This window comes from Phaethon lepturus, unplaced genomic scaffold, assembly GCF_000687285.1.
Source record: "Phaethon lepturus isolate BGI_N335 unplaced genomic scaffold, ASM68728v1 scaffold18606, whole genome shotgun sequence".
Classification (NCBI taxonomy): domain Eukaryota; kingdom Metazoa; phylum Chordata; class Aves; order Phaethontiformes; family Phaethontidae; genus Phaethon; species Phaethon lepturus.
In genome coordinates this window covers 70,698-84,706 of record NW_010548489.1, presented here as the reverse complement: position 1 = coordinate 84,706, position 14,009 = coordinate 70,698, and the positions used below count along the sequence as shown (strand labels likewise).

The window sequence follows — 14,009 nt, the reverse complement described above, 5'->3', positions numbered from 1 at the left end:
TCTTTCCCTTTCTTTCTTCCAACCTGAACTTCTTTACTGCACAGGCAGTCTGAAACGAACATTGCAATCAGACAGGAGTAAATGAAAAAGGGGTTTCTCTTTAATTCTTCTCTAGGACAAAGCTTTCCCCAGCCTAGTCTTCTCACATAGTATCGGAGCTAAAGTAACCTCTTTTCCCACTCAAAAAGGGGCCAGGCATCTTGTAGTAATAAAATGAGATACATCATACACGTAAAGATGAAAAAAGTCACCTAAGACAGACATCAGTCTACATGTAATTAGATACTTAGGTACAACAATTAACATGATGCAGATGCACTGCATTTGTTTCTATGATTCTAAATTATTTTGAAATAATAAAAAGGCACTTAATGTGGGATAAACTGAAATATGATTTTAAACAAAATGTATTTTCTGATATAAATCACTTTATTGAATACAGCAACAAACAGCCATTTTTGAAGGTGTTTTTCTTTTCTCCTTGATTGATAAAATGACTTAACAACTAGTGTAAATTATACCATAAGGGATGAAGCTGTAACAGTGTACGAGGGCCTGGCCTTCAGGACTTGTGAAGCGGTTTGTGTGTATACTATGATGAAGTCCACGAAGATTTTTTCAGTGAAGTGAGGCATTGCTTAAAAAGCCTGAGAAACACTTCTGTAAGGAATATTCTTGAGATGTTAGTGATATGTATTGTGAATTGTACTTTATCATATATTTTGATGAATACAATTTTTCACTTTCGAAAAGAAAGAAAAACTTAGGAAGAGCCTTTTGACTCTCTTATTACTTCTTCTTCCACTACTGCTTGCTTGTTATCACTGGGAAAAAAATAGAACATTATTAAATACAGGGAACTTGCAAATCTGGGGTGGGGGACAAAAGGGCAGAAGTGGGTAGTGTATCCCCTGACACAGTTATGCATTTTCTTTTAGAAAAGCATGAAATTCTTTTTATTTTCCCTCAACATTGCACGTGGTTGAACACTGTAAAGAAAAATGGATTCTTCATATGCGTGACTTGCCCAGATCTAGAGAGGTTTTGAAGTATTACAGATTATCTATCAAGAAGGGAGGTGAGAAGCACTTTTGAGCTCTGTATATAATTAAACCTATTGCACCCTAAGTGAACCACACTTATAGACAGGAAGACAGAGACGATGAAAGCCACAAAGTTAGGAGTTCAGACATTTTGAAAAAGTTTAAAAATAGAAAGTCTTCCATTACAGCATACAGCTTCATTCTAAATATTTCTTTGCCAAAGCCTTTTCAGTTTTCAAATGCATCCAGGTTCTAAGAGTCTGGATAAGTATGGAATGGTCTGAAATCCATTTCCCTTCTTATGTCTCCTACCTTCATGTCATTAGTGAAAACACAAGAAAGGAAAATATACATGTACTGTTTTCTTGAAAGATAGTTACCAAGAGTGTTTAGTCTATAATATAAAATATTTCTTTGGGTAATTGCAGAATATTGGCTATGAAATACATATCATCTAACATTCAGGCAGTGTTGCAAGATAAACATCAGCAACTACGTGTTGGGACCTTCTCTTCCAAGCAGTGTATCTTCTGCAGTGGAAAATGAAAGGTTTCCGAACTGCTTCTTACCAAAGCCAAGAACAAGGCAGTTACTGGTGACAAGTACTTCGACAGCAATGCAGAGGGAAAATGAAAGGCAAAGAGTGAGGACAGGTAGAAGAAATTTGCTGAGGTCTGAAAGGAGAGAGGAATATGATTTCAGAAATTACGACTAGGATAACAGAAGTTGCATGGAAAGACATTGCACACCTCTTTCTGGCAAGAGAGTTGTTACGTATTTCTTAGAATGAGAGCAGAATACATCCCCCCATCTATGGGATGGAGGTCTTACATCAGTAGGTAAAAATGAACAGGGAAAAATACAGAGCTAAGAGAGAAACATAAATAAGGCAGGGCAAGAAAGTGAAGTAAAAATAGAATAAATGAAATAAAAGAATGAAAAATGAGCTGAAATAAAGAAGATAAATATGAAGCTGTAAAGTTATGCAACATGGGAGGAAGAAAGTCCATAGAAGTATAGAAAAACTGAAAGAAACATAAGAGAGGAGAACATAATCTTCTACTATGGAAATTACATTCCTTTAGAATGAACAGATATTTAATTTTGATTGACTTAATCCTCCCCCACTGCCAGGAAAGCCTACACTTCTTGAGTTCCATCAAAAATAAACCCCTACAATGATTCTTGATAAAAAGAAAAATCAAGTCAGAACATTTACTATGTACAATAAAAGTATAATACTGTATTCAATATGTACCTGCTCTAACAGTAGAAACGAATGTCTTCCCTTTGTAAAGAGAATTTAAAGAAATACATTTAATTCAGAGCAAGAAGAGTAATAATGGGGAGTGTTAACCTTGCTGAAAACAAACCAAATATTTCATTCTCATTCTTCCAAGTATCAAAATTGAAGTACCACTGTTTCAATAATAAGAATAATTTTGAAATTGTATGAAACATGAAGCGTAAGCATCTAAAACAATAGATACCAAAACATACATTTAAGATCTTTCTGTGTTCATGTTACTGCATTCAACATTGACTGAGAAGGATGAAGTAGAGCTTTAGCCATTACTAGCAAATACAATTAAGATGTGGAAGCTAGCCACTGCGCTAAGATTTTTTTATAACTATGTACTAATTCACTACATAGAAAAGATGAAACATTTGACTAGATGGAGCACACAACTAGTTGAACAAAATCTTTTTTCACCACTGAGTAATAGTTTGATTTTGTTAATTCTGCTGTCTCACTCTAACATGGCACATTATTTAATGTTTAGGTTTTGAAGTGATCTAATTCATATTCTGAAAGCTGTCATATATGCGATGAAATCAGTCACTTTGTTCACTTCTGGGAAAGAGAAAAGTATTTTACTGCCTCCGAAATATCCTCCTCTTCCCAGACAATAAACTGGCAGTTATCATGATGTTATTATGAGGGCAGCCTGTATTGCAGAAAGGCAGGTAGCAATGCTGTCATACAATAATTAACAAGGTTACTTTGCACATTATAATACCATAGTCGTGCAGTGTAGTGTTTATGTCTCAGCACTTAAGTCTTTTTATGTTTCTACCCTCTACTTCCATCTTAGTTACTTAAATATGTGATGGGAATAGTATTTTCCCGAGTTTGTATATCTTATTCTTTTTAAAAGCAGGCCTGTGGGACACAGCATCTCTTGCTTAGTGTAAACACAGTATCTTTGAAAAGAAGAGAACAATTTCTGTTAGGTGGTTTGACGCAGCTATAACAGAAAAAATGGATTTGATCATTGTTTCAACCTGTTACATTTACACTTAATTTACTGTTTAATGTATTAAAGTACAAGAAAAAAATCTAGATCGATCACTATACTAGGGTGAATATTTCTGAACGCTGGATAGCTTTTAGGAATAGCATCATGCTCCTATTCTTGTAAAGTGTCTTTTAATGTCACACTGAATTTAACAGAAAAATTATGAAAGATCATGAGAGAATCACAGCCACTGAAGGAGGATCAATAGATCAGTATCATTCTTCAGAATAAGTTATTATTGCAGGTGAATCATTAGACAGGATTCTATAGCTGTGGATTGGCAGAGAAACTAATACAAGGAGATATGTATTGAAGCTGGAAAGCTGCTGTACTACAAAAAGAGCACAAAAGCAAAGCAGTAAGCATTTTTGTGTCTTTGAAATAAAACAGTTTTATGACTCTCTTAAAATACAAAAATGGGAAGAACTGAAAGTACCTCAGGTTAAGGGCAACTCCTAGTGAAATGGTAAGTGTTAAGAGAACAATAGTGAAGATTCCTGGTAGAAATAGCCGTAGTACACATCTACATAATTTCCAGTACAATGTTTCTAGTTCTATTCCATAGTAATCCGATCTGCTTTATAAAAGAGAAGTCAGACAGTGAAAGGTGCTAATCTGATTCTGGAATAATTGTCTGTTATATCAGGTCAGTGAATTCTGAGAAACGAATGTGGACTAATTAAAATGGAATTCTATCTGCCTATAAAGTACACGGAGACCAGAGGCATTGTGTGTGCTTCAAAAGTGGCATAAGTGATCCTGATGTCACAGTGCATTCAATTTATTATTGAGTTAGGCAGGAGGCTTCAAAACAGTTTTAATGGTTTTAGCTGTTAGATTTTCCATTACCCTGTGAGTTTGCTCACAGTGAGAAGCAAGTCCTTGTATTTTTTTCTTTATTTTTCAGCCATATAGCAGATGTAGTAAAAATTCTGGACACAGGATCCCAAACTGGACCATCCTATTACTATTTTCTTTCTGTTGTTGGTTGAAGTTGATGTAGCTGTTAAGTCTCGGTTTGCTTTCTAGATATTTCAAAAGGTGTGAGGACTAGACCCATCTCAAAGTTTCCAATGTAGCTATGAACAAGTCACCATTTTTACAGCTTAAATATTACAGCTATGTTTAGTTTTTCCAAGAAAAAACACAAAGAAAAGGAAATTAACTTTTCTACTGCTGAAAAAAATGAGGTTCATGCCATTAAAAAAAAAACAAAGGTCCTGCCTGGTTAACCAGAAATGCTGCCATGCCTGGCTTTTTTTCCTTCTTGGAGGAAGAACTGGCATTTTCTACGTCTATAGAATTACTAATCAATTCAAGCACAAATGGAGAGTTATTCATGTAAAGGTGATGAGAAAGATCTTCCAGAAAAGTTCTAGCAGCTGCTAAGTAGATGGCTACGTGAACTCACAGCGCGGTAGTGCAGATAAAGCAAACTGCTTTTCACAATTTCCTAGATTAGAGAATGAAATATATATATTTACAAAAAAAGAGACCGTATCAAACCTTTCATATTTTTAAATATAATAACATCTAGTGGGACACAGTGGTGGTCCAGTTTCCAGTTTGATAACCACTGCGCAAGCAGTCACATGTAACAGCCATCACAACAAGCACATAGCTAAGACAAACGTAAGTGGGAAGAGGGAATACAAAGAGTCGCAGAAAGATAAAATGATGCGCCAGAAACGGACACCAGGGTCTGTGGATGCCTGTTCCCTCTGCCATATGCCACTGCCCTTTCCATATATGTTACGTCTTAACACTTGCTGTAACGTTTAATATATTGAGCACACTGCAGTAAGAAGTGCCTAGGTGATAGACAGTTCAAGTGACAACGGACACTTTTTGCCCTGTAGGATAAAAGCTATTCTGTGTGGTCATTGTAACGTATCAGCATCAAAAAAGCCGTAATGAAAAAACCCACAAACTGAATGATCTCGGGAGCAGTCCTACACCGTTATAATGGTTTTACACTAAATTGTCCATAACAATTGCCCGTCATTAAATGGTAACAATTTAGAGTTACTGGGAAAGAATACAGGGAGCCAGATTTTTATTAAGCTGAAGAAAGGACTTATTCATTTACCTTTTCCATTGTTGGTGTTCATTGGGTGAACGTGGCAAATAGCACCCCACGAAGGAGGGAGCCCTTCAGCCACCACCTGCGTTTGAACACAGCTCCAGAAAGAGGGTGGCAAGGGATAATTTTTCCTCCCTGGAGCTGGGAACCCTGCGTGTGCCCCACACCTGAATGGGACTGCGGCACGGGAGTGGGTTAGTCAGACGAACAAGACCGAGACCCTTCCTTCTCGTGGAGGGTAGCTGAGATGCATGAAATGGGCTTCTTAGGCTTTTTCACTCTCTCCCAGCAGGAAGGCCTCAAGCTGTTACATATTTTTGAATAATATCTTAAGTTCAACTCAGTTACCTTTAGTGATTTCTTTTTTTTTTTGGAGGGTGGTAATTGAAAATTAAGTGTTACGAAGCATATTTTTGCAATTAATTTGACCCAATACTTTTGAAGTTCGTGAATCTGTTAAATCTTGGACACTCTCTAGTGTATTAGACAACAAGTGATTTATATTATTTTAAAGTTGCAAGTAAGTTTTTAAGGGTAATGGTTTTCATCTATAGAGATAAAAAGATAATGTTTGTTCATTTATGCCTGCTTTTCCCTATCACACTACATTTAGCAAAATGGATAAGGCAGAAAGGATGCTGGTGTATTTTTATGTTAATTAACGTTTTTTAATTTCAAATAGCATTTCTGAAGCTCAGATAGCTTCTAAAAAAGTGGTACCAGGGCAAAACTAATGAATTTAAATTCTTTTCAGTATACTTCTGCTTTCATGAATTCTTTTTGTTATATTCTGATGCATGAGAATGCATCAGTAGGCATTCAGAACATGCAGCCCACAGATCTAATTTTTACAGAAATCCAGTTTAACTTTTTTAGCTACATAATAAAGCTCACCTCATAAACGTGTTATTTTTAATGACCAATTGTGTAACAGCTGGAAGAATACATACTTCAGGAAAGTAGACTGACCTTTAAAAGATTTTTTTTCTAACAAGCGACAAGTAACCTTTCTGCACAAAGGATGTGTTTAACTGTTTTGTAGCTAAATCATGCTATTCTCAGACAAATTTTAAGTGTGTGCCAGTGTTGTCCCAAGAAGGGCTGCAGCCAATAACTTACCCTTGCTACAGTTACATTACTTAGAGCAGGACTATGTACCCCTTAGACAGTTAAACCCTGGAACTTCACCGCATTAGCCCTGATCTTACACATCTTGAAGCGCCTCAGAAGACTCTCAGCTCCTTGGGAGCGCAGTTTTGGCCGGGATGCTGTAAAACCGAAATCTCCGTGGGCTCTGCGGTACGCCCACGGCCGCCGGAGCTGGTGCGGCGGCTGTGTTCTAACGCTGACGGTGAGGTGCGCAAGAAACAGCCCGTTTTAATAACATGGCCCACGCATCTAATCCCGGCCAACTTTAATAACTGTTTTTAGCTCCCAGCCCCACCAGGCACAGCTTCATTGGCACAATACCGGCCTGCTGTAATTTACTGGTGCATGCTGTCGAGAACAGGGCACAATAAACCAGTTCTGTCCTTTGTGTAGCACTTGCCGTAGCAGTAATATAAAATCAATGATGTTGCTGAGGGATTTTTGTTACTCGTCAGAACAGATCATGAAATGATGTTTCTTTTTACTTCCAGAACTGTAGCATACCTGGGTGCTTGTATAAAGCAGGAGCACTGGCCATAATTTACTGCATTGCAGTAAAATCAACAATGCAGCATTCTGCAGAGCCAGGAAAACAGTCATATCTGATTTGCTAAGTGAATAGAGAGAGAAAAAATGCTCCCAAAAATATTTTTAATCAAGTTACTATATTTCTTGTTTGTAACCTTCAAAAATCTTCACTGTGTAACTAAACACTGGTACCTGTTGAAATCAAAATGTTGTTCTGAAACCCTATTTAACTATTTCTTTTATGAGTAACAAAGTGAATTGCATTGATTTTTCTCAAAATTCTTTCTTTTGGGTGAGGAAAAAAAGAACAATTTGAGAGGTTAACAGTAAGTCATAGGTAAGTTCCAGCTGAGCAGAAACCCAATTTCAATGTAAAAATGTTAGGTGTAAAAAAAAAGCATCCAATTTCATCTAAGAGAAACTTCCCATAGTTAAAGTGGAAATACAGAAATCTTCTGCAGTTGAGAGTAAACACAAGCTTAGGATATTGCTCTCCAGCTATATAGGGCAGCATTAGGAAAAAATACATGGTTTAAGCTGTCACAGCTTAAGAAATGTAGAAGTTGCCAACAGACTTCATTTTTTTTCTATTAAAATGTGACACATCGTAAATACTTTTCGTGTCTGTTTACAATTTGCCACCCTAAATTTAGCTTCTGGTAAAACTATGTTTTTTTTCTGCAGGTCTTTTTCCACTTCAACTGACACTGTGATAGATTGTGATTTTGTTCACTAAAAGTTTGAATGTTGAATAAATGTAATTTCTTTCTAATTAAATGATGATAAAAAGAATTATTGTAATATTGAATTAGTCTACTCTTGGCATAAGTTTGCAGTTTGTTATTCCCATCTGAAACATGAAGGTAAGAAAGATAACTAACCATTTCAGTTTAGTGGCGAGGATCTTTGATGAATATGTAAAATGAATGAAAATAAAGATGGACGCATGCTTGTTTTAACTGAAACATGCACTCAGTACGAGAAGTGGTATGCTTTGTGGAGTGAGCACTCATCTCTACACCAAGATTTCATAAGTTAGCCAAATGAGAGTTAGGTTTCAGAATTTCATTAATGACTAAAAAATGAGTTATCTGCATGAAGAGTGCACAAATTCATTAAAATCACAGTCCATTACGGCCAATGAGAGATTTTCTTCCAGAATAAAAGACCTTTTATACAGTCTATCAGCACTATAAATTTTGAAGTGAAAGACAAGAATTTACAAGTTTGAAACACATGCAAAGAGAGGATTGAAAAATGTAAGAGAGAAACCTTAGCTAAAGATGTTTGATTTTAGGGCAGACTATGTGAAATAACTTTTGTCAGTTAACCACTGCACTATGTAGTAACTATATGTTGTTGTTTCTAGGTACCTGGGAATAACGAGACCTCTTACATATCCTGTAAGGCAGAATGGGAAATGTATGGCCAAAATGATCCTGTGTGTATGGCTCTTATCTGCCTCTATCACTATACCCCCACTCTTCGGTTGGGCCCAAAATGTAAATGATGAAAAGGTTTGTTTGATCAGTCAAGACTTCGGCTACACCATTTACTCCACGGCAGTTGCATTTTATATTCCAATGTCAGTGATGCTTTTCATGTACTATCAGATTTACAAAGCTGCCAGGAGGAGTGCTGCTAAACACAAGTTTGCTGGTTTTCCCCGGCCAGAAGAAACGGAAGGGATTTCTATGAACGGAGTCGTAAAGCTGCACAAGGAATCTGACGAATGTACTAATTTTTCACGACTCCTAAAGCACGACAAGAAAAATATATCCATCTTTAAAAGAGAACAGAAAGCTGCCACTACGCTTGGGATTATTGTTGGGGCTTTCACCGTCTGCTGGCTGCCCTTCTTCCTCCTCTCAACTGCCAGGCCCTTCATCTGCGGTACAGCGTGCAGCTGCATCCCGCTGTGGGTTGAGAGAACATTTCTATGGTTGGGTTATGCAAACTCTCTCATTAACCCTTTTATATATGCCTTCTTCAATCGGGACCTGAGGACAACTTATCGCAACCTCCTGCAATGCAGATATAGGAATATCAATCGGAAATTATCAGCTGCAGGGATGCATGAGGCTCTGAAGCTTGCAGAAAAGCCAGAGTTTGTTCTGTAAGGTCACTCATCCTTTACTATGATAATTTATCACTTTATGACAGTAGTTCCCCCCCCGCCTCCCCGATTTGAAAGAAGAGTTATGGAAAGAACCCGGCTTCTTGAGCACAGTTAATGCAGTCATCAAGAAACTGGAAGGTAGTGAGATTAATTCCTGTACAGCCCACCAGTCCTAGCGGGTCTGGAGAAACACAAAGACCATCTAAAGAATTTGGGTGTAGGAGGAATACCAGAAAGGGGGAGGGTAAAAGGTAGTGCAGGATGTTTGAGTTGCTATTGAGGAAAGAGCAAAGTTGGCCTAACCCATTTGTTCGGCCCTTGGGCCCAAACAACTTTTAGTAGGTTTGAACGTTGGATGCATCTTGTATCCTAGAGATTTTTTCTGTAATAAAGATCTCAAAATGGTGAAAAGTTCAGTATAATTCATTTCTTTCCACTTGTTATTATAAAAATAAACCATTTAAGATGAAGCTGGATCAAAGAACTTATATTGCTTAGAAATATTCTTTATTATAAAAAAATATGTCCATTAAATGTTCTTTTCCTGGATTGCCTGGAAATAAACTACTTTGTGAAATTTAATGTTACCTTTGCACAGCGACTATGGCACTGAAAGAACATGTTACAATTCTAGTGTGAATATGAGAGTTTGAGTAAAGTCACACGGACCTGCATCTACTGCTGCATATGGTCATGCAGCACAATTAGCTGCAGCGCTGCTATGCCAAATACACAGGTAAAGGTCTTATCCTATATTGCTAACATAACATATGTCCGATTCCAGTTTATTTCAGGAGCTGTCTGGTCTTTATCCATCTTCTCTTTCTTTAATTCTCTTGACTTTATCAGTTGAGCACTTCTCTAATCTAGGTAAAGACTCCGTCTACACTCAAGTCTTGGTTTCTTTTGATGTACAGCTAGTCCTTGTTCCACTTCAGTAGTTAATTTATTGTCTATTTGAAAGCTTTCCTAGCTTCTTAGGATTTCTTTCTTTTCTGAAGTCAGTAAGGAAATAATAAACTGAGGACTCAGTGACACTCAGAGACATCTGGACTTTATCCTTACAAACTGATTTTGGTCATCGCTTCTGCTTATAAAGTCTTGCATTGTGTAAGAATCAAGATCATTTACCGTTTCTAGTTCTAGTTGTTTCCCTCCACCACTGCAGCTCACCCAAGTATGTGATTCTGCTTTTCCTGGCTTTGGTAACAAAGCTCTTCCCTCAGTGGAGCAGGGTCAAATATTGTAACAGTAGTTTTCTTTATCACTTAATAAATGCATTGATGCTGTTAATATATTAGTAATAATTTATTAATATAAAATGCACTAAATATGTACTATATTACTATAATAACATAAAATAATAATAAACTTAAAACAACTCATAAGAACAAGATGCTTTCTCTGGACCTAGTTTGCACTGCACACCATGTTCCAGATGAAGCACAGGGTACACTAGTGAGCTAAGATGTTTCAGAGCTCAGTTTACTTTTCAGATATTGGGGCATTGATGAGGAGACAACGTACTTATTATCAAATTACCTCAAGTGGCAAATAACACTTTAGGTGAACTTGTGCCCCCACTTTCTCAAGTATGAAGCCAACATGACCTAAACAAAGTCAGTGATGTTAATTTGGCCTAAGTAGTGAGAAGCTTGTGCCAGATGCTGTGTTCACAGTGTACAGAGATCATTGCAAACACTAGAGCTTCTAAGTGGCAGATACACAAGACCTGGGTTGGTGTGCGGAGCTATGCATACCGAACCAAGCTTAAGCCACGTTAGATGGATTCATACACTAGGAAGTACATTTTGGCCGCATTTTGAGAGAAGGGTCATAGTTTTGTAGTTGTAAGAAGCTATATCCCAGCTTCAAAAAGGTTTTCTAAAGAAGTTCCAAATTGATTTGGAAGACTCTGATTTCTTTTAAATGTTCCAAAAGTATTATGTGCAGAAGGACAGGATGAGATTTTGCCCAGAATTCCCACAAGCTCTGTAGTGCAGAGTTCATATTTTCCATATTCTGTGTGAAATAAATGATGTTTCTGACTTTGTTACATATCAGAGTAGCTTTTTTTTTGTTTTTTTGAGATCCTAGCATAGTTGGGGAGTTCACAGGTCTTCTGCAATTTTTTTTCCCCCTTATGTGAGGATATATAGGAAAATATACAAATAAAAGTATCTGTGAAGATTCCAAGTGGGACTATAAAACTCTGAAGCTGATTTCAAAATTCTGGGCAGAAGTTTCAGCCATTTTTATTCTGCAGGAAAGTTGTGTTTCCTCCAAATAAGATTTTTGTAATTTAAATGAAATATATCTCTTACGAGTCAGCAATTGACATTTGCCCGACTGTCACTTAAGGCAATTGCTTTCCTTGGGGAAAGCATCCTGCGGGACTGTACCTCTCCTCTACCATCTGTTTCAGGTAATGAGCGCCCAGGAAAAAACAAGAGTTGTTATAAGCTGTATGTCAATCCTTGAATTTTTTGGAGATAAATAGCCTCATCTCATCTCTGGATATGTTTGGAAAGAAGAAAAGAAGAGGAGAAAAAAAAAGTTTCTTCATATAGCCAGAACAAAACAGAGCTATGTGGCAAATGGAAGCTGCTGTTAGGCGGAGCTGTATTTGAGGGGAAAAATAAAGAAGTTGAGAAGATTAGAAGAACGTCCCATTACCCAAGCACACGAGTAACACGGTGTTGAGAAGAGAAAGAAGCTTTCAGACAGAATTCTAACTGAAAGAGGCTTAGATAAGAAGCATAGGGAAATAATTCCTTGGATTCAGGAACAGGACTTTTTACTTTTTCAAGAGATACATAAATAGAACTGAATCAAAATACCTAACTGCAGCTGTAGTATTTTTTTTTTAAATTAGATAATTCACTACTCATCTGACAAAGAGGTAATATGTGAATGGGTGAATGAGAAGTCTACATCATCACATGTGCAGCCTCGTATGTGCTAGTACCAAACCCTAGAAGGGATCGCACTTTTGGTCTGTGTGTCCTTTCACATGTTTCTAGGAGAAAGCAAGGGGGGTGAATCAGATAAATGGGTTTGTGAAAAAAGAGGTAATAAAAAACACCCAGAACAAGTCAGAGCATGGGGAGGCCAGCATAACACTAACTGAATGAAGACAGAGAAAGAGAAAGGCAAGGTATCGGAAGCGAGACATAGAAGCAGTTACAAGTTTCAGACATGACTGGATAGTTACTCTTGGGAAAACAGGCAAAAATGTAGAGGCAACAAGGGTACATATCCAAGATTTTGAGGACAAAGACACAAACCTTTCTCAAATATGCATGTACAATCCCAGTGAAAAGACTGTCGCTACCTCACTGCTTAAAGGGGAGCTGGGCTCTGCATGTCAGCACTGCTCTGGATTTAACAAAAGTCTATTTAATTTTATTTATTTATTTTTAAATATCAGCGCAAAGTGAATATTGACATTAGGTAGGATCTGTTGAGATGTAAAAGCAATGAAATCTAAGCCAATCTTTCTTTTTTAAGAAACAGTGCCTCTTGTCTCAATCCACAAGCTGTAGTCACAGAAAGATGTGGACGACGGCGAAGGCTAACTCTGTAACCCCACTCCTGGGAGGTTTGGAAGATTTCAGCTATCTCATCCTTAAGTCACAGTCTGAGATGTGAGAAGTCCCGCATTAACTACAGAGTGTGAAAGACTTGAAATATTGCACAATCTCGGGTTTTCTATGAAGGTAGCTATCACCTTGTGTAACATCTGAGTGTTTGACAGGAAAGGTTGGAGTAGGTCCTTGGGTGCACAGGGCAGCACAGTCTGGAAAACAGGACAGACTGGAACAAAGTTATCCTAGAGAGTAGGTTTGCCCATTAACTATAGTGCAGAACTGGCCTCGCCCCATCTGGAATTTTTGTCTGAGGAAACTCAATGCAGCATTTTTATTAGTGACAGTACCCACACACAGCATTTCCAACTAGGAAGTTTAGTCTCATTACTGTATGTCCTAGACCATCTTTCTACCAACCACTAGTTCTGAAATTTGTTTCTAGACACTATGTGATTTCTGGATGGTGATGGTGTCAGGAAAACGGGACCAGATTTTGCTTCTGTTTACTAGACTGACAAATTTTTTTAAACAGTTGTGCTTAGTTCATGCACACGTTTGCACTTGTCTTTGCTTTCCAGGATCTCACAAGGCTGTTCAGCTTTTTTTCTTCCTCTATATCTGTCGAGTGGGAATTTACCTTATCTTATTCAGGGAGGGAAGGAGTTACCACAATGAACTTTTAGGTTAGGGCTTTTTTTGCTTTTATTGTTGGCGTTTTGGGGGAAATGTAGCCGACGATACTGGCAAGGGGCTGATCACTCAGATACACCATGCCTAAACACTGGGAAAGACAAGGTGATACTGGGAAATGCTCAGGCGGCGATTTCGGGGCGATTACTGTAGCCTGTGCGAGGAGCTGAGGGAACGAGGAAGCAGCTGCTGACAGCATCTAGACCACCTCTTCATCCAGCACAAGCAGCCACTCGGTCCTCAGCTGCAGCCTGAGAGCTTCAGTTGCTGCCAGAATTATCTAGACATCAACACAGGGAAATGCCAGCCCAGCCTTCTTTACTTTATATGTCTCTCTTCACCCTCTGAAGCATATGTAAAGGTCCTCCAGAGCAGCTACTGAGTGAGGCATTTCCCTCAAAGGAGTCTTAGTCACAGCTGTGCCAGAGATCCTTCCCTGAGCCCACCTTTCAGGATCACAAACATATTTTATCTAAGATAAACATCAAATGTGGCCAAAATAAAAGC

At 37.9% G+C, this 14,009-nt stretch overlaps 1 protein-coding gene across 1 annotated transcript in view; it reads left to right on the top strand.

Annotated features, from left to right (window-relative positions):
* LOC104623039 (5-hydroxytryptamine receptor 7-like) overlaps window positions 1-9,331 on the top strand; it is an 11,030-nt gene extending 1,699 nt beyond the window's left edge. The window contains exon 3 of the mRNA XM_010289987.1: window positions 8,472-9,331. Coding sequence (XP_010288289.1) covers window positions 8,472-9,223 — 752 coding nt within the window. The 3' untranslated portion in view covers window positions 9,224-9,331. The remainder of the gene's footprint in view (window positions 1-8,471) is intronic.
* Window positions 9,332-14,009: the final 4,678 nt, after the last annotated feature.